General features: G+C 38.9%; 1 protein-coding gene across 1 annotated transcript; it reads left to right on the top strand.

The window, feature by feature from the left end:
* The first annotated feature begins 16,512 nt into the window (after window positions 1-16,512).
* On the top strand, window positions 16,513-20,968 carry LOC143555613 (3-ketoacyl-CoA synthase 2-like). The gene is made up of 3 exons (XM_077045131.1): window positions 16,513-17,027; window positions 19,998-20,028; window positions 20,189-20,968. Exons 1-3 carry the CDS (start codon window positions 16,519-16,521, stop codon window positions 20,966-20,968), a joined length of 1,320 nt encoding a protein of 439 aa, XP_076901246.1. The 5' UTR covers window positions 16,513-16,518.
* Window positions 20,969-21,999: the final 1,031 nt, after the last annotated feature.

The following is a 21,999-nucleotide window of genomic DNA, read 5'->3' as shown; positions in this document are numbered from 1 at the left end:
GCAATAATTGCTAGTCCTATGGTTTGATTTATGATGACAAACGATAACTCAACCGAATTGTTGACACAAATGAACCCGAACTCCACAATTGCCAATTCTATGTCTAGGACAACTAACTCAATGATAAGGTTTGATGATTATAGTTCAATGACACAAGAGGTTAAACCCTAAATGTTGATGAACAACCAAACAAACGTGACACAAATCAATAATCGCAAACACAAACCTTAATCAACCAAATAACTAATTAAGCAAGACAAATTCATATAAAATCAATGAAGTTGTATTCATTAGGCATAAGAATTTGTTTTTAACAGTATTTCACACAAAACCTTAGCCTAGAATGAACACACACGATTGGCCGGACATCGACACTATCTTTAAAGTACTTATCTTGATGAACATAAGATCTTAGGACAAACCGGAAGCTTCGGGATGATCGGAAACTGCTTCAGCTCTCTATTTTGCCTCTGGAAGTTGTAATCTCTCTAAAAGGGTCGAAAAATCGTTTATATAGTGAAAAACCCTAACTTTGGCCGACTTACACTTCTTCGCGACGCGCGAAGATGATTTAGCTTGCTCCTTCGCGTCGCGCGAAGGACAAAATAGTCGGGCCTGGTTTCTGCAACTTCGCGTATCGCGAAGTTGCCCCTCCTGCATCTTCGCGAAGCGCAAAGATGCAATTTCACCAGAAAAATTATTTTATTCTCTTTAATGCCTCGTGATGCATGCACTTCCAATCTCTCACTTCTAAATCTTCATTCCAAGCTCGTAAATATCATCGTTAAACTCCATAACTTCCAAGTTCCTAAAAACACATAAACACACTTGAAGTACCATAGTTCGTTCGATTATTTACCTAAAATTTAACTAATTAATATATAAAACTAACTGACTTTTACCCAACCATTACCACCTGCTGACCAAAATGACATGTCTACACCTGGTACAGAACCTTTCTCACCTGATTCTGAACCCACAATGATCCTGAACCCACATCCCCAGCCAACACTGAACCTTTAATCTCTAGCCCTGAACCACAACCATAATCAATTCCAACACCTCCCACCTCACCAATCCAAGAACCTATACAAGATATATCCATTCCTATACCTCCAATCTCACTGATCAACGAACCAATCCAAGAAACCATTGTCCCTACACCAACAGCTTCACCATTAATAGAACCAATTCAATCTATACCCATACCCATATCCTAAGACATTCAAGACAAAACTGACACATACAAAGTACCATCACATGAAACTTCTTCCAATGAACCAGATTCTGAACCTGCCTTCAAATCTACCCAAGAAACACCCTCATCAAGTCCAAATCCTTATGACATTCTTACTGAAAATGTAGAATTGGACTTTGAAAATATAGTGCTTAAAGAGAAGAATGCCTTCCTGGAAAGGAAGAACAAAGCCTTAAAAGAAGCTCTACTACATGCTTTAATGAAGATTCAGGCCCTGGAGCAGGCTGAGGTTGAGAAGACCTCAGATGCATCAAAACAGGGGGAGAATGATGAAGAAGCAGATGATCTTATGTAAATGAAACTTATAATGAGGCAAGTGATGAAAATGCTGAAGTAGGAACCTCAAATGCTCTAAAACTGATAGATGAAGAGTATGAGGAGGACATGGAAGAGAGGGATGCTACAGAAGAGGGGGAGTTTGAAGATGAAGAAGAGACTCCTAAACAAATTGAGGAAAGGAAACAAAAGGGAAAAGGGGTTGCTCATTTTGAAGAAGATCTTCACCCCAAGGATACTCCAAGAGTAGTATCTGGTGATGAGATTTTAGAAACAAATGAAGTAAATGATCTAGATATAGTTGAGGTGGAGTCTGTCAAAACTGTAATGGATATCATGAATGAAGAAAGGGCTAAATTGGATGTTCAAGAAGAAGACGAGGAAATTCCTCAAGAGGTGCTGGAGACCTTAATTAAAATGAGAAAGAAAGATGAAAAGGAAGAAAGATTGAAGAAATTGGCTGATGAGGCTTTAGGGGCTGCAATGGAACAAGTAAAGAAGAGTCAATCTGAAATCCTTCAAACTGAAACAAGTCCTACCATACCAGAACAACATGAAAAATTTGGAGGACTTAGCTTTACATTACTCACAAAATTGGCTGTATTGAACATTTATAATAACATTATGAAGAATCCAGAAAGACATGACCCTCAAATTGTGGCTGCTACAAGGAAGACTCTAAAAGAAATACAAAATAGAAGCAGTGAGTAGACTGAAAATATTTCAGAGCCAAGAGTTGAAGAAGTATTTGATGATGAGCATATTGAACCAATTGCCACTAAACCAGTAGTTATTGAAGAACCTGAGACTGAAGTTAGAGAGTCAACCAAAAGAAAAGTGACTTCAGAGAAAGAGAATCCATTTCCCAAAAAGCAAAAGCCAACCAAGAAAGTCTATAAAAGGAGAGAAAAACGAAAGGTTGCCGAAGTAGAAGAGCCTATGATAGAAGCCTTGCATAATTTAGATGAACCAATTGAGGTTAAGGAAGATGAAGAGAGACTAAAGACTGATCCAAAGATCATATTCCTTATGGAGTGTGGATTGAGGTTTGAAGATCCTACAAAGATGTCTGAAAATGAAATTGAGCAGATGGCAGAGTTAAAAGCCCAAGAAAAGAAAGAAAGGGCAGAAAGAGAAGAGAGGAGAGAGAAGGAGAACAAAGCCTATCTGTTGGGTCTTGAATATGAAGAAAGGCATGTAGAGAGATGACCAGGGAAAGTGTTACAGAGGCTGCAGAGGGATGGAAAAGAAGAGACACACAGAGCACTCTTTCTAAAAGTTGGACATCCTCCTTCTTACCTAAATCGCCAACCATTTGAAGTTTTTGACAGGATGTACAGAAATTCTCTAGTTGATGATATTGCAGAATTTGTACAAAATGTGAGGAGACAAGAAGTTGAAGGAAAGAAGGGGTATGAAGAGTTGAAAAAGAAACACAAAGATATCAAATTCTTGGAAGGGCATGGGTATAAGTATGACCACATCAAAAACTTGACTATAAATGAATTGAAAGAACAAGTCAAGAAAGTAAAAGAATCTCACAAAGATGAAGAATGTGCCATGGACTATAATAGAAAGAAGAAAGAAAATGAGAAACAAGAGAAGAGAGAGGAAGAGGCCAAACTGAAATATCAAGAGATGAGGATGAAATACAAGAAAGAAATAAGATTTTTGGTGGAAAATGGGTATGAGTTTGAAGCTATAAAAGACTTATCAAAAGAAGAACTGCAAGAGAGAGTAAGGTTAGTCAAAGCAAATCATGAAATGATAAGAGTAAGAATGCAAATTGAAAGGGAAAACAAGAGGATGGAGGAAGAGGAGATAGAAAAGCAAAGGCTGAAAAGAAAATGAAGGAAGCCCAAGAATGGTTTAATGACTCTGAAAAGGTGAAAATTTTGAAAGATATTCTGATTTAGAAGGGGATGAAAGAAAATGAGTTTGAAACTCTATCACATGAAGAACTACTTGAAATTATCAAAGAGAACGGTAGATGTTCCTGGAAGAAGAGAGGAAACATATGGAGGAACAGAGAAGAAAAGAAAGAATGGATGCAGAAAGGAGAACTGATCAGCCTGAAGTAACATTGACTACTTTATAAATAGCTGATATGATCAGTACTCTATCCAGAAGAGGATACAAGTATCAAGACCTAATGTTTAAGAAGGGGGAGGAAATTAGAAGATTACTTGATGAATCATAGAGGAAACATGGAATGAAACCTTCTTCATCAAGTTCAGGTGGACTTGTGATTCAATCGGGAGCGGAGAGGCAGCAAACACAACTGAGAAATTTGAATCTGCCTACTCACTTGTACTTTGATACAAGATCCAAAACTCTGAGAGTCAAAACTGAGGATGGTCAAGAAACAAAAATCATTTTTAGAAGTGACTTTAGAAGTTTCACTAGAGAACAATTGGAAAGGATGGTTCAGCTTGATCTATATAACAATCAACACAGAGGAAGAATAGCTGGCCAACAAAGAAATGATCTTTCTAAATACTTAAAAGAACAGTCTGATAAAGGATTCCCACTGCTTGATCAAAAACAAAGAGAATCATATACAGTAGCTGAAAAGGAGAGGAGGAAGAAAAGAATAAGAGATGTAAGACTATCAGAACTCTCACTCTGGGAATCCAAAAGGATGAAAACACAGACAGCCAGCAGCTCAAACTTTATCAAGAGAACATTAAGAGAAAGCTTAGCAATGAGAAGAGAGATGATAGTGCCTAATTCTGAAGTGCAAAAAGATGGGCAAATTACTCATCTTACTTATAATAGGCAAAGTGATGTATCACTTAGAAACTCTCATGGAAGAACAATTGATGTTGTTGAATATGATGAAGAGTAAAATTTTATGCACATCCAGGATCTACAAGACATTATCAGTGTGAATGTACTTATAGATTCTGAGGATAGTGATGTGTTGTAAAACACACGTATTTTTCGCACGTTTTATCTACGTATTATATTATATTTTATATGTTTTAACTCGTTTTAGATAGGTTTTACATAATTTTATTCATATTGTAGGTTTTGGGTGAAAGGAAGAGAGAAACCGAGCTTTTGGAGTAGTTTACGAGCCTTTTACGCATAAGTTTTCAAGTAAAAACTCAAGGCCCGGTCCATTACATCATGGAAAAGCCCAAGCCTCATATTATAACATAACATAAAAAAGAAAAAAAAAACCCTAAGTGAAAGGTGTTGGCCGATCGCAGCAGGAGAAGAAGGGAGGAAGGAAGAAAAAGTTTTTTTGGCTTAGGGTTTGATCGTGTGACGGCTAGGGAAGGAAGAAGACACAAGAACCAAGCCTCGGGGACATTTCTCATCAGTAGTAGCAGCCAAGAAAAGCCCGGAATTCATCCATATCCTTTCTTTTCATAACATTGTTCATCATCTTTTTATACTTGTTCAATTGATTACTAGTTTTGCGATTGATTGAAAGATTAAAGTGTTTATGAGTAGGATTGATTGTTGAATGATTTTTGAGATGATTGGTATGAGTTTTATGGTGTTTTTATTGAGTATATGCTGCTGTCCAAATAATATGTTAGGCTAATCTTGTTAGTTCTACCTAGGAATGATGATTATTGTTAGGTTTTGATAGGTTTTATGGATTGTTTAATTGATAGACTTGAATTGTTATTGTAAAGTTTGATTTAGACATGAAACAGGTTGTGTTTAAGGGCTGGAAATTTTGGTGATTCATTGCATAAACCCCGTGTGTCGATTGATTAGTTTTGAATTGATTGATCGGTGCATTGTTTGATTCTAGACTTGGTGTTTAGGGTTTCTTTGCGGTAGGAAAAACCGTAGGGTTTTGTTGCATGATTATTTGGTTAAAGTACAGCGGTTAGGCACCTTCTTAGAGACCGAGAGGTGATAAGAAGTTAGGGTTGTCTCATTGCCTTTGCACGCTAGAATAAGGATTGCGCGAGAGCGAGTTCGTTTCTTGTCAGGTTTAGGTGTTTTGAGCGACTAGTTGATCTATTTTAGTTTAAGTTGAATTGTTCCTCTATCCTTGGTTGTGTAGTATTCATTGCCATTAGGGTCGAGTGTTGGTGAGACCGAGAGGTGATCTAGCATTAGAACACGTTAGCAATTATTTCCCGGTTTGGTCGTTTTAGCCGATTTTGAGTAGTTAGGGTTTATTGAGTGAGACCGAGAGGTGATCCAGTGAGCCCGAGCGATCCTTAGTCGTGTCATCTTTAGGAACCGATGTCTTGAAGTCATTCAATCCATTAGCTTGTTAGGCCTACAATTTGATTCAGACCTAGGTAGACGTTTTTCTCCATCCGAAGTCAACTCAGTTAGTTTTCCGTTAAGTTTTCTATTTTTGGAAAGTTTTGTCAGTTAGTCTAGTTAGTTCAGTTAAGTTAAAAGAATTTAAAAATCAATTAAATATTATTCTAAGGTAGGTCTTGTCTAGGATTAGTAATTGTTAGCGTCTTACGTGTCCACGTGTTCGATACTCGGACTTCCTAGGTCTATACTACTTGCGATCGGTACACTTGCCGGTTGTGTGTGGTTTTAGGATTTTCGTTTTAATATTAAAGCTTAGTTGTGAGGGTCATTATTATAGGGTTATTAGACACACATCAAGTTTTTGGCGCCGTTGCCGGGGACACGGTTTTAGGCGTTTTGAGAGCAATCCAAGTTAGGACTTACCTTTTGTGCAACTTGTAATTATTGTTTGTTTTATTTGACTTATTTTTTAGAATATTTTAGATAATCTTATTTCTAATTATAGTTTTTATGCGACAGACTCGATCTCGTGGACCACCCGACACTGAGGCATTCCCCGAGCCAGAGAGAGTTTTGTGAGAGACATCGTCCCGTTTCACCCTCGTCCACTTCTTCATCCGTTGACCCCGACGATACGATAGGATCATGGGCGACATCCCACCGAGGATGACAGTTGCGGACCGGGCCCGACCGGCCAATGCTGGCGCGAGATCCAGCATCGTACCACCCGCCATTGAAGTTGCTACTAACTGGCAGATCCCGTCGAACATTCTAAATACCATTGCTCATTCTGCTCAGTTTCACAGGTTACTTCATGAGAACCTGCACTCTCATCTCACCCGCATCGTGCGTATCTGCGACACTTTCCATCTTGCGGGCGTTTCCGAAGACACCGTTAAGCTCCGCGTCTTTCCGTTTTCACTCGCTGATCAAGCGAGTCTGTGGCTCGAGTCCCTCCCACAGGGCTCTATAGCTATTTGGGCTGCCATGCAGACCCAATTTCTTGAAAAATACGATCCTCCACCTAAGGCCGCTCGTTTGCGTAACCAGATACATTCTTTTCAGATGGAGGACACCGAGAGTTTTTACTAGACCTGGGAGCGATTCAAGAATCTATTAGCGTTGTGCCCGAACCACGGCTTGCAAGATTGGGCGGTTGTCGAGAAATTTTACAATGGAGTGACGTACGCGACGCAGAGTATGCTCGACACGGCGGCAGGAGGAAATCTGTTGATGACTAAGGACCCTGATGAGTGTATCGGTTTATTCAATGGGCTAGCTATGAGTGGATACCAGAGACCACCCGCCAGAGGAGGTAAGACCGTCGTTTCCATCTCACGAGGCATGAATTCGGTGGACACGACCACCGCACTGACGGCACAGGTCGAGGCATTGGCGAAGATGGTCAAGGATATGCAGACGAAGAGCAAGTTGTGTGAGATCTGCAGAGGGGGGCATGATATCGTTCAGTGCCCAGTCAGTTTGCAGAAAAAGGCCGTAGACTTCATAGGAAATCCAAACCGAAATCCAAATTCTTCCAATTCTTATAATTCGGGATGGAGAGGCAATCAGAACTCCAACTAGAGGAGCGGCAGCCAGTCCAGTTTTCAGCAGCGTCAGAGCCTTTTTTCAGGATGCAGGCGAAGGAACGAGCAGTGGGGAGAAGAAGCCCACTTTGGAGGAGATGATGGCGCAGCAGACGCAGATGTTGTCACAGCTCATGGCACGAGGGGATTCCTGACACAAAGAGACGCAGGAGAAGTTCCGCGAGCACGAGCAATTCATGAGGAATTAGGCAGCGTCGATTCAGGATCTCGAGCGGCAAATGGGAGAGATAGCCAGTCGGTTAAATGAGAGGCCGCAGGGTACATTACCGAGTAATACCGAGCAAAACCCGAGAGGATTAGTGAAGGCTGTGATGACAATGAGCGGTGCAGGGGCACGAGATGAGCCCGGGATTCAGCAGAGGTCTAGAGGAGAAGTCGTCAAGGAGCCTGCAGTCGATGGAGAGGAGCAGGTGGATGAGGAGATTCAGATGGAGTCTCCGCCGGCCCAGGTGCATCAGAGGAGCAGCCCAGGGAGTTCAGCACAGGCCGAGAAACAGCAGTCACCGAGCGAGCCACCAAGAGTTTACAAACCCCGATTGCCATACCCCGGGAGAGTCCGTAGAGATAGAGATGAGGAGCAAAACTCCAAATTCCTTGATCTTTTTAAGCAGCTTTACCTCAATATCCCATTCCTTGAGGCACTCACTCAGATGCCTAAACACGCGAAGTTCCTTAAGGATATTCTCTCGAACAAGAAGAAGTTAGCTGAGGCCGCTTCCACCCCTTTGAGTGCTAATTGTTCTGCTATCTTACAAAGGAAGTTACCAGAGAAGAGATCCGATCCAGGGAGTTTCACAATTCCCTGCACCTTGAGTGATGATACAGTGGTTCATGTGCTGGCTGATCTTGGTGCCAGTATCAATCTCATGCCGTATTCTGTGTATCGCAAGCTAGGTTTAGGCGAACTGAGGCCTACGAGGATGAGTATCCAGCTTGCTGATCGTTCCGTGAAGTATCCGCGTGGGATTGTTGAGAACATGCTCATTCGCATTGGTAAGTTCATTTTCCCCGTGGACTTCGTTATTCTTGACATGAATGAGGATGATAATGTTCCACTCATTTTGGGCAGACCTTTTCTTGCCACCGCACATGCGTTGATCGACGTTCGCGATGGCAAACTGATCCTTCGAGTCGGGGATGAGAACATCACGTTTGACGTTCGACAGTCACCTAAGCATCCCAAATCGACTGATGACTCCCTATGCTTCATTGATACGATCATGACTCATGTGGGGAAGTTTTCCAGTGACCTCGGTGGAGGCCCTGCCTCAGACACACATATCCTAGATAGAGAGACCCCAGGAGTTGAGATGGTCGCCTTGACTGAACACCCCCCTGATGCTGACATTGAGCCGTCTTCCATTGATTCTGAGTTATCTACCGGAGATCATCGTGTTCATCAGTTGCTTGAGTTGGAGGAGTTACGGGACCATACTTACGCGCATTCAGATTGTTATAAGTAGCAGGTGAAGGAACTGCAGGATCGTAAGTTAGAGGGTATTGAGCAGTTTAAGTGTGGGGATATGGTCTTATGGTATAATACCCGGTTGAGGCTATTCCCGGGAAAGTTGAGATCCCGTTGGTCAGGTCCGTTTATGATTACTGAGGTTTTCCCGGATGGCATTGTTCAGATAAAGGATAAAGGCGGGACATTTATGGTGAACGGTGATGGACTGATGCACTACACTAACGAGCCGATGACTGATCAAACGGTCGAGGTATTCTACCTTGACCCACTCTCCGAGATGTAGACGTGTGGACGCATCACTCGGGAGACTGCCCGAGTTGTAGAGTTTGTATTTATGTATTTGTGTAATGCTATCTGTTTTCTTTGTTTTTTCTATTTCAGGTTGTTCCAAGATCAAACCGCTCGTACTCAATCTCCATTCGAGTCGGTCGATTTAAGGAGTATCCAACATAAAAAAAGAAAAAAAAACGCATAAAAACCAAAAACACAAAAATATGTTTATTTCTTTATGTTTTTGTTTTCCGTATTATACGCCGCTATATGCGAGCGAGTTTGAGTTTTGCAGGATATATTATGCGCATAGTAGCTATGGTGGCGTTTTGGAACAGGTTCTCCCAAGGTTGCGGCCGCGAATGAAATGCTATACGGTCGTTTGGATACTACTCAGCTGTTAAAGATTCTACACACAAACCAGGGGAGTAACCCGTTCTTTGTTTTAGTCTTGTATACTTTATTTTTATTTTCTGTTTTATTTTTATTTTATTTTATTTCTTTTCCTTATACTCATCAAGGACGATTTCGTTCTAAGTGTGGGGATGGGGTTTATTTTACTTAGTTTTAGAAATTTTATAAAAAAAAATAATAATAATAAAATAAAAAATTTGAAAAATTTTGAAAAAATAGTCCCTTGAAATTTGTTTTCTCTACGTTAAACAAGAGATGATATTATTACCGAGTAGTGGTTATTTTATAACTTCTTGGTGTTTTCAAAATATATATATATAATAAATAAGAACAGCGCCCATTAGACCCGCACGTAATGTATGGTAACCGAACGGTTTAGACTCAGTAATCGTGTGGTCGGTAGGCTCAGCCTTTGAGAATGAAAGGGCGGTTTGGTTGTTGACCTAGTTGAACCTCTTAAATGGCCTGACTATAGTGGGAAACATCTTAGGGGTTTTGTTTGTTTAACTAAGCTCGTGACAGGACTGGAATGAAAAGTCGGGTCATACTCAAGCCTCGAGTCACATGATCGTCTGTTTATATTAGCTGTTTTATCTTTTGTATTTGTTTCTATTCAGGCAAAGCCATGTACTTTGATATTTCAAAAAAAAAAAAATTTGCAAAAAGCCAAAAGGCAGAAGAAGAAAAAAAAATAATAAAAGAAAGAGATGCATTTGTAATTGCGTTCACTTGAAAGAGAGCTAGAGTTTATAGTTTGTATATGAATGAAATGTTTAATCATGTGGCAAAAGGTTTAAGTCAAGTTGGGGTGGCTCGGCCCGGTAAAACCATAATGGAATTGGTGAAGTGGCAGCAGGGCTTTTAGGTGTGGGTTCCACTTAGCCATACAAATTAATAGAATTGTCACGCCTTATTTGCCTCGGTAAGTATTAGGGGCATGGGTTTAAAGTGGACAGCAATACCGGCAATCGACCTGATCTAACTTATTATGTGAAAGTTGGAAGGGGTAACGGGTCACTTGTTCTAATACTTTAAAAAGGAAAAAAAGTTTTATTAATAATAATAATAAATAAATAAAGCCAAGAGTTGTCGGTTGAACTCGGATATGATCCTGTGTAGTATTCTTTTTGAGGGACGAAAAAGTCTTAAGTGTGGGGATATTTGATGTGTTGTAAAACACATGTATTTTCCGCACGTTTTATCTACGTATTATATTATATTTTATATGTTTTAACTCGTTTTAGATAGGTTTTACATAATTTTATTCATATTGTAGGTTTTGGGTGAAAGGAAGAGAGAAACCGAGCTTTTGGAGTAGTTTACGAGCCTTTTACGCATAAGTTTTCAAGTAAAAACTCAAGGCTCGGTCCATTACATCATGGAAAAGCCCAAGCCTCATATTATAACATAACATAAAAAAGAAAAAAAAACCCTAAGTGAAGGGTACTGGCCGATCGCAGCAGGAGAAGAAGGGAGGAAGGAAGAAAAAGTTTTTTCGGCTTAGGGTTTGATCGTGTGACGGCTAGGGAAGGAAGAAGACACAAGAACCAAGCCTCGGGGACGTTTCTCATCAGTTGTAGCAGCCAAGAACAGCCCGGAATTCATCCATATCCTTTCTTTTCATAACATTGTTCATCATCTTTTTATACTTGTTCAATTGATTACTAGTTTTGTGATTGATTGAAAGATTGAAGTGTTTATGAGTAGGATTGATTGTTGAATGATTTTTGAGATGATTGGTATGAGTTTTATGGTGTTTTTATTGAGTATATGCTGCTTTCCAAATAATATGTTAGGCTAATCTTGTTAGTTCTACCTAGGAATGATGATTATTGTTAGGTTTTGATAGGTTTTATGGATTGTTTAATTGATAGACTTGAATTGTTATTGTAAAGTTTGATTTAGACATGAAACATGTAGTGTTTAAGGGCTGGAAATTTTGGTGATTCATTGCATAAACCCCGTGTGTTGATTGATTAGTTTTGTATTGATTGATCGGTGCATTGTTTGATTCTAGACTTGGTGTTTAGGGTTTCTTTGCGGTAGGAACAACCGTAGGGTTTTGTTGCATGATTATTTGGTTAAAGTACAGCGGTTAGGCACCTTCTTAGAGACCGAGAGGTGATAAGAAGTTAGGGTTGTCTCATTGCCTTTGCATGCTAGAATAAGGATTGCGCGAGAGCGAGTTCGTTTCTTGTCAGGTTTAGGTGTTTTGAGCGACTAGTTGATCTATTTTAGTTTAAGTTGAATTGTTCCTCTATCCTTGGTTGTGTAGCATTCATTTCCATTAGGGTCGAGTGTTGGTGAGACCGAGAGGTGATCTAGCATTAGAACACGTTAGCAATTATTTCCCGGTTTGGTCGTTTTAGCCGATTTTGAGTAGTTAGGGTTTATTGAGTGAGACCGAGAGGTGATCCAGTGAGCCCGAGCGATCCTTAGTCGTGTCATCTTTAGGAACCGGTGTCTTAAAGTCATTCAATCCATTAGCTTATTAGGCCTACAATTTGATTCAGACCTAGGTAGACGTTTTTCTCCATCCGAAGTCAACTCAGTTAGTTTTCCGTTAAGTTTTCTATTTTTGGTAAGTTTTGTCAGTTAGTCTAGTTAGTTCAGTTAAGTTAAAAGAATTTAAAAATCAAATAAATATTATTCTAAGGTAGGTCTTGTCTATGATTAGTAATCGTTAGCGTCTTACGTGTCCACGTGTTCGATACTCGGACTTCCTAGGTCTATACTACTTGCGATCGGTACAGCTTGTTGCCCGCTTGCCTTCTGTTTCAATGTAATCCAATAAACATATATATATATATATATATATATATATATATATATATATATATATATATATATATTAAAGCTTAGTTGTGAGGGTCATTATTATAGGGTTATTAGACACATATCAAATAGCGTAGAGTTGGAGATGTTTAGAGAAAGGGTTGCAGCTGTTCTACATGAAAAGACTCTTCAAGCTGAAAGAAGCCAACGCAGAAGATTGCAGGGATGGAGCAAATGGATGATCTAATTACCCTTATTTATCTTTTACATTTTATGTTTTGTGTATTTTGATTTTGATTTGTAATTAAAATGAAATGTAAATTTGATGTGTAATGCCCAAGTGGCGGAATTCACTTTATGTAATGTAATGTCTTTTGCTTAAATTGACTATCTTTAGAAATTGATACATCTGTAACTACATGCAGGTATGTTTTGGTGCATCTGAGCGTGTTCCTATATAGGGGGAGATTGTTGAGTCTGATATTCACAAAGGAAGATTAGAATATTCTCAACCTCCTCAAAGAATTGGCTAAGTATGGACTACGAGCAAGCTTGGACGTTCGAGCATGGTTTTACTACCTCGAGCACGGTGTCTTATGAATAAAAGACTTACTTCAATGAATTCTTCTAAGTGTTGAAGGCTTCGAGCAAGCTACACTTCTTCAAGAAAGAATGTTCTTCATCGAGTATGGATTGCCAATCGAGCAAACAGCTTGATATATCCAGCTTAACCAAGTGTTCCGAGCACATTGGTGGGTCGAGCATGGATACAATAAAGAAAGGTCTCAAATGTTCTAAGTATAGACTTCGAGCATGGTTCAGTCCCGAGCAAGCTTAGCATCCGATCATGCTGAAGTTTGTTCTCAACAAGTCACCAAGGCAGGATTGAAGAGATCTAGAAGAACATGCTTGCTCGAGGGACTAATTCGAGCAAAGCAAGGATTAGTCAAGAAGATTGAAGTCTGCTAGAGGAGAATATTTTCTACCTGAAAATATTCTAAGTAAAGTCTGATCTAAGACTTGTATCGGGCATGCTGTGCATATCAAGTCTGCTTGACCAAGACATATCATACTCGAAGACTTGTTTACACTTGTAGTTATTTTTCATTCATTATATAATCATTAGGGTATTCTAGAAGGAATGTCCGGTTCTATAAATAGTGTCCTAGGTTTCCATTTATTGTAAGCGTGGATAAGGCACAGAATACGAGAGCACAAACAACTGAGCGAATATTCTTTTTTTGTATTCTCGTACCGCTCCGCCTTCACGAAACCCTAGACATTCCTTTCACTGTTCCATTAATGATATATTTAATATAGTGAATCTTTGTCTTTGATTACTGTGCTTACTGATTTTCTATTGTTATTCATACCTTCATTCCCATCCCTTGAATATATTGATTCCGCCGGGATATTCAAGAGGCCTTTGGGTTTATTAGATCTGGTGTATTCTTGTCAACCTATTAAGGTTTGCACCAGGTCCAGTCCTAACATCAAGTTTCCTTACGGTCACCTAATTAATTATGACTTTGTTCCTTTATAAGAAATCCTATCTTACAGTGCAGAAATCAAAGGCAATTTAATATATTTAATTGATTCAATAGACAATATTAAATAATCAATCCTAGACGGACTCCTTACGAAGAATTAAATTTAGCAAGATTAAATAATAAAGACCTATCAATAATCTAGCACCTTACAGTTATTTAGGTTAGCAACACACTTACGTTTAATTAATTAATAATTATTATTCCTATGATCTTATTTGAAATCAATCATAAAATAGTCAAAAACACAAAGTAGATGACCTAATAGCAACCTATCATAATGACAAACAATAATCAAGGCAACTATGGAATAATAACAATTAATCAGACAATCCTAAGCATCCATATGTATCAATTTAATATAATTAAACCTTTTACTAAATCATAAAACCATAACGATAAGAATCCCAAGTCAAATCACAACGTCAACAAAGGTTCATCATAAGCCTAAGTAGTTCATGAAGTTTTAGCCTAACATCTTAAATTTAAAAGAAACAATCAAAGAAGAATTCATGGTGAAAAACAAGATAAACGAAAGATTAAAGGCGATAAAACCCGTGGTCATCGTTCTTGAATGATACGCACCTCATCGTATGATTCCAAGCTTCTAAAAACTTGAAAAGATCTCCTCTTGAGCTCTGAAATTCATCCCAAACGGCTAGGGTCTTCAGGTTATGTTTAAGGTTCAGTTTAGGGGTGTTTAAATAGGTTTCCAAGGCCCAAAACTCACAAAAAAACGAACATTCTGGAATCTGGGTGTCACCATGCTGCGCGGTGGGCTCTTCCCCTCTTAGCCGCGTAGCGCTCCGGCTAGGGGGGGGGGGCTGGTCTGGTCCGGTCTAGTTCGTTTCCTGATGCTCTGGTTCGCCGGTTTAGCTCATTTTTGATTATTTTTCGCTCTTTTTAACCACGAACAAGTCCCGGGACCTACATTATTCAAATGTGTTAGTAATATACAAATTCTAATAAAAACCAAACAAAAACTAATAAATTATTATATAAAATGTACACAGGATTTATGTATATTTAGCAATATATAAGGAGGCCCAAAGTTAGGGATTTACTCTACTTGACTGGTGGGCTGATACTGATATAATATATAGGGAATATCTCATAGAATAGTAACCAAGTTTTAAAAATGTTCCAGTTAGGCCACTCATGCAAAATTTCCCCAAATTAGGTCACTAAATCTTCAAATCGAGTCTCATCAAACTTTTTTGTGCGTTAAGAAAGCACCGGAGGAAAAGATATGGGGGCCGAGATTTGTAATATATGTAGTTATATTTAAAAAATAAAAAAAACGTTTACTATATTAAAATTAAAAAAAGTCCACGTCACCGCTCTACGTCAACATAAAAAAAAGTTAAAAAGATTTTCTGTGTGATACAAAACAGAAAAAAACAAATACTAAAAAACATGTTAAAACCTATAATTTAAATAAAATATGAAGTTGAGTGACTTAAATAAAACACTTTTAAAACTTGAGTAACCTAATTAGAACACTTTTGAAACTTGGTTACTATTATATGAAATTGCCCTGATCTAATATTTCTTCGCCTACTCGCCTCTTAGAAAATAGACTAAATTACAATTTTTATTTTAATGGTATTGGATATTATGGAAAGTGTCATTTACAGAAACAACTTTCAGGTACCATCCTTTACGTATAGGTGTATTGGTTTTTATTAATCCCAGCTATCATCTTTTTTGTCGCTGCTGGTCCCAACTAAAAATTGCCTGCTTACGGTCCCATCTTTTAATGCATTTGTTTCCAATAGTCCGCGACTGATATAATCCTAACGTCGTTACTTGCACGTCACCGGAAAAACGCTTTTGGCCGGAAAAGTCACATTTTTTGCCAGAAAACTCAACCTGAAACAACCTAAACACCGCCAACGGACTCACCACCAACCAACTACCACCACTTGAGATGGATGTGGGAAAAAAATGTGAGTTTTCCAATCAAAGACGTTTTTTCGACGATCTACAACTAACGATATTAGGATTTGGTTAGTCGCGGACCGTTGGGAACAAGTACGCTAAAAGATGGGACCGTCAGCAGCCAATTCGTTAGTTGGGGCCAACAATGACCAAAAGTTGACAGTTGAGATTAATAAAAACCAATACACCCTTATGTATATCGATAGTTTTTTACATGAACATCCATCCAAAATATCAGTTAAATATCGGCAGGTGACAGTCATGTGAGGGCATATAGGTAATTTTCACCTATATCTTTAATTAAAAAAATATAAAATGAAAATAGTACTAAATAACCATGGGCCCATCTGAACTCCGTTAAAAAAATTGAGTTAGTGACTCAGATGGGGATGACAGGACTTGTAAAACCTCAAGATTTCATATAAAAAAAATGAGAGAAAACAATTTATGAATGAAAATGACAAATGTGACTAAATATGAACCGAGCCATAGGCGAAAATATATACGGTATCATGGAAAACAATTATTCCACTCTCTGCAAGAAAAGGACACAATATGTTCTTTTAACAAAATGTAAGCCTGTATATATTCAAGAACCTTATGCGAGGTTGGCAAGACCACTAATTAAGAAGTACGTTAATAAGTAGGTATACTCATATATAAATTGAAGCTCACTGCATCTTTGAGAACCCAAAAGAAGTTGCCTAATGAAAATTCATCATGTTCATCAACATAGTGTTATTGTTCATTGCCCTATGCCTTCTGTTATGTTTTGTAATGACCCGAAAAACTTCACCAAAACAAATTTATTTAGTTGATTTCGCATGTTACAAGCCACCAACCTCTCAAAAGGCCTCAAAGGAGGTTGTTATGACGCAAGCAAGGCGGTCTGGAGAGTTCTCAGAAGAACTACTAGCTTTCATGATGAAAATACTGGAAAGATCTGGACTTGGTGAGTCAACTTACTTGGCGGAGATCTTTTTTGCAAACAAATATGAGCCATCAATGAAAGCTGCAAGAAGGGAAGTCGAGATGATCATCTTTGGGACCGTTGACACGGTTGTAGCAAAAACAGGTGTAAAATGTGAAGAGATTGGGATATTAATCGTGAATTGTTGTATTTATAACACAGAGCCGTCACTTTGTAGCATGATTGTTAACAGGCATAAGTTTAGACAAGATGTCATCACCTACAATCTTTCTGGGATGGGATGCAGTGCAGGACTTAGAGATGATCAAAAAAACCGGTTCCTGGAACCGAACCGGTGGACCCGAACCGGAACCGAACCGGTTCCTACCCGTTTTTTGTAGGAACCGGACCCTATCTGATTCAACCCGATGATCCGTGACCGGTTCTTGCATTTCTGAGTGGGGGCGGGTAGGAACCGGTTCTGGAACCGAACCATCCGGAACCGGTTAGGAACCGGTTCTAGCCGTTGGATCGATTATAGCCGTTGGAAATCGTTTTTTTTTGCCCGTTTTTTGACCGTTGGGGTCAAAAATAGCCGTTTTTTGGCTCCCCCAAGAACCCACTACTAGTATAAATAGGTATTTGGTGTCATGGGTTCATCACAACACTCAAAACGCAAACCCGAACGCAAAAAAATACAAAAAAACGCTATTACAACGTTTTGAGTTCTCTAATCTCCTGTTTTCTCTTCTTCTATATTCATATTTGTTGTTATGGCTGCCTCACAATCATCGGTTGGTCAAGGTTCCAACGCCGAACCAAGTTTCGTTCGTATTGTACCTCATAATCGTAATCAAGAGATTTGGTGCAATTGGGATTTGGTTGAATTGAGTGACCATTCATTGAAGGCTCGGTGCAAGTTTTGTGGGGTTTATTTAAACCCACTTTCGAATTCAAATTTGAAGAAACACATCGAAAAACCGTATTGCAAGGCGTTGAAAAAGAACGTCGATTCGCAACAAACGCAAATGGATAGTGAAGGCGGAATATTTACATACCAAATTGATCGAGTTCAAGATCGTATTGCGAAGTTTGTGATCAAGAAGCTTTGCCGTTTAGCTACTTCGACAACCCTCGCTTAACCGCCATGATTCGAGATACGCTTCAACCACAATACACTCACGTAAGTCGTCATACTCTTAAACGTTATTGTTTAAAATTGTGGAAGAAGGCCAAAGAGGTACTAATTGCATATTTTGAAAATATAAATACGGGAATAAACTTAACTAGTGATGTTTGGTCGGCTCCACATGGTCTACCCGAATCTTATCTTTGTGTCACCGCTCATTTGGTAGACCCGTCATCGTGAGAAATGATGAAACGCACCATTGCTTTCGAACTCTTTGAGTATCCACATACGGGAGATAATTTGTTTGAAATTTTAGATTATGTTATAAAAACTTATAAACTAGAAAATAAAATATTTTCAATGGCATTTGATAACGCGTCGAATAATACATCGGCGGTTGATAAATTAAAATTAAAATATACGCCGATTTGCAATGGTGTATTTTTTCACTCAAGGTGTGTTGCACATATCATTAATTTAATCGTGCAAGACGGACTTGCTTCGGATGAGGTTACATCGGTTATAAACGATTTTAGACTAATGATACATGAAGTTTTTAAGAAAAGTAAAAAAAGACAAATGGAATATAGAAAATTTTGTAAAGATACGGGAGGAAAAGCTTTGGGAGCTAATTGGGATGTACCTCATCGATGGAATTCCACTTGCATAATGTTTCAAAGTGCTTTGGAATAAAGAGAAACTTTACAAATGTTTCATTCTAGTCTTGCCGATAATGATTTGGCAATCCCCTTTTCAAATGAGAAATGGGAAATTATCAATGACTTATCGACTTTTCTTGAAGTTTTTAAAACATCAACTACGAAACTATCGGGAACGTATTATCCGACAAGTCCCTTGGTTCTTTCGGAGTTATTTTTAATGGTTAACAATCTTAAAGAATTTGAAAATAAAAGTTCAATGTTTTCAAACATCATATTACTAATGAAGTTTAAATTAAAAAAATACTTTCTTGAATTGCCACCGGTTTTTACTTGTGCCGCCGCTTTAAACCCAATGTTAAATGTTACGGAGGTTGAATGTGTGATAGACGAAATTTTTTCAGCCTTAGATATGCATGAAGTTGACCCAAACTTTTCAACAGAGGCAAAAAATTATTTTAACTTGAATTTTAAATTTATGTATGACTTTTATTTAAATAAATATGGGTCAAACATACACATGCCTATGCCGGGGGGTCTTCATCAAGTTCAAGTGCTACTAGAGTACGAGATCCCATGATTAGCCTTATGAACACCGTTCGCAACGTAACGGCTAAAAAACAAAGGGGTAACACCCCTTCAAGCGAACTAGGAAGGTATAGTGCAAATGATTACTCTACCGGTTTATCCGAAGAGGAATATGGCACTTTTGATGTTTTGGCTTGGTGGAAGGTAAAGGAAACCGAGTTTCCGATTCTTGCCACCATGGCCCGTGATTTACTAACCGTCCAAGCTTCTACGGTAGCTTCGGAATCCGCTTTTTCTCTTAATGGCAGGGTAATATCGGTGAGAAGAACAAGACTAAATTCGGAGTCGGTGGAGATGTGCATTTGCTTAAAGGATCACTTGGACTCAATCGATCGTATTCAACACGTAACCACTCTCGAAGATGAAACACCACTTGATGTTCGAGTGCACGACGAAAAAGAAGGCATTTCTACAAGTAATTCCGAGGAAGAAGTCGCCGCTCAATAATTACGACGAACAAGAAGGCTTTTCTAGAAATAACATGTCACGACTTTATATTTATAAGTTTAATGTTTTGTTAGTGTGTTTTTGAAGATTTTAAAACATGTAACCTTTTTTTTTGAACTTTTTAAAGTAAATAAAATGAATTTTATGTTAATTGTTTTTTTTTTATTTTTCATGTTATACAAATACGAATCGTAGTTTAGAATCCAAATCGCAAACGAAAAACGAAAAAAAAAAAAATTTTTACACTGTAACCGGTTGGAACCGGTTACAGTACAGGAACCGGGTTAGGAACCGGTAAGAACCGGTTAGATAGGTTAGGGGTCCGAGGGTGGGAGAACCGGTTCGGTTCCCTAACCGGTTCTAGCCTGGAACCGGTTTAAAATGGGGTTTTGAATATAGGAACCGGTTAGGAACCGGTTCCGGTTCCTAGTCCCAAACCGTTTTGAACATCTCTAGCAGGACTCATGGCAATAGGGCTTGCTAAACACCTTCTTCGGGTATTATTATTAGTACTTGAGTAAATTTTTGTTTGTGTCCATGTGCTTTTTTGGACGAGACCCACTTCCATCAAATTGAGTTGATCAACATTTACTAACAGTTTAATTCCCTAAAAAACATGGACGCAAAAAACAATTTACTTAATAAATTAACTGTCAGGTGCATCACAACTCCTACGCGTTGATAGTAAGTACCGAAAGAATTACAGAACATGTGTTCCTCGGAAAAGACCATTCCAAGTTCCATATTAACTGCTTGTTCCGGGTAGGAGGTGCCGCCATCCTCCTCTCCAATCGCCTCTCTCATCGCAACACATGCAAATATCAACTTGTGCACGCGGTACAGACCAACACATCAGCTTCCGACCGCTCCTACAACTGCATTTATCGGGAAGAAGACAATGCGGAAATAGTAGGCATTAGCATCAACAAAGACCTTCTCGTCGCCGCAATAGCAACTATCCGACCCAACCTAACCGCCGTAGGTCACCTCATCCTTCCCATCAAAGAAAAGGTTGCGTACATGATCATGAACTATATTGCCAGAAAGCCCTACATACCTAACTATAGCAAGGCCGTAGAACACTTCATCCCTCACGTGGGTGGGAAGCCGGTGCTGGATGAACTGCAAAAGTCGCTAAGTTTTTCCGACGAGGACTTGGAGGCTTCCAGAATGACGTTGTACAGATACGGTAACACCTCCAGCAGCTCGATGTGGTATGGGCTGGCATACGTGGAGGCAAAAGGTCGGGTGAAGGAAGGAAGCCGGGTTTGGCAGATTGCATTCGGGTCGGGTTTCAAGTGTAATAGTGTCATTTGGCATGCTATGAAGAGGGTTGATTATGATCACACTAATCCTTGGGCAGATGAGATCAGTGGGTTTCCGGTGAATTTGGTGGATTGTGGTCCAGTTCCTGTATATTTTGAACCTTCTGAGTAAAAGTAATTAAGTAATGAAAAATGTCATTCCATATTTATGCTGAGAAAAATAATATGTTTTAAATAATCCACACAATACTAAAAGTTTTGTAGCCCAATAGTGTTAATAGTGTCAATGTGGTTGATAAGGTGAAGAATTCTCAAATGATGGTTAATGTCTCATAGTAGACAAAAGTTATGTAATATTTGTTAAAGACAGAATTACAAATTTTGTCCTTTAAAAAAAGCCAAATTACGGTTCGTGTCCTTTTCTAAGTTTCCTTGCAGGCGGTGTACTTTAAACTTTTTTTTTCTACACGTTATGTCCTTTACGCTAACTGGGTTAGAAAAACTCAGTTAAATGACAACATGTGCATAGCATATGAGGGCATATTGGTCTTTTCGTCTATATCCTTTTATTTATAACACCTTCCTCTCCTTTGTGCACCACCACCATCACCACCACACCTCCCTTCATCTCTATTACACCTGCAAATCACATTATTTCCAAATCGAAGTCCCAATTCCAAATCAAACCTGCAAATCGTGACTTACAAGGGTCGAATTGAATATCTGAACTCGTTTTTCTTTGTACTCACCGGAAACCTGCAACTCGTTTTTCCGGCAAGTAGATCTTAAAAGGCTTGCGGTGGTTGCAGGTGACGGTTTACGGTGGTAGCATGTGTCGATGGTGGTTGAAGGCTTGCGGAATAAAATGCTTATATAAGTTAGTGACCCGCCAGTTGTCTTAGCTGGCTGTTAAAAAAAGTAATTATAATAAACATGTACTTATTAAGCTAATCAAAATGATTTCAGTTCAGTTCAGTTCACTTCACTTCACGTCACAACAAACCCAATGTTCAAACACACTCTTCCTTCGCCACTTCACAACCCACCAATCAACTCACCTCCGTTACATATCCGACTTGACCCGACCCGAAATAGTCGACACCATCTGCCGCTGCTCGTTCTCCGTCGTTATGACGCTATAACCACTCTCTCATTCGACTATTCAGACCAACTTGTAAACCAAGTATTAACAAAATTAAAATT

This window comes from Bidens hawaiensis, unplaced genomic scaffold (assembly GCF_021521415.1).
Source record: "Bidens hawaiensis isolate Kalapana, Puna unplaced genomic scaffold, B.hawaiensis_p1.1 tig00018213_1, whole genome shotgun sequence".
Lineage (NCBI taxonomy): Eukaryota > Viridiplantae > Streptophyta > Magnoliopsida > Asterales > Asteraceae > Bidens > Bidens hawaiensis.
The sequence above is the reverse complement of the archived record's forward strand: the minus strand, read 5'-3'. Positions and strand labels throughout refer to the sequence as shown.

Coding starts and splice junctions, on each gene's coding strand:
- LOC143555613 (XM_077045131.1), top strand. CDS start 16,519: ATGTTCATCAACATAGTGTTATTGTTCATTGCCCTATGCCTTCTGTTA. Junction 17,028..19,997: donor GGATGCAGTGCAGGACTTAG/AGATGATCAAAA, acceptor AGCAGGACTCAT/GGCAATAGGGCTTGCTAAAC. Junction 20,029..20,188: donor TTGCTAAACACCTTCTTCGG/GTATTATTATTA, acceptor ATTAACTGTCAG/GTGCATCACAACTCCTACGC.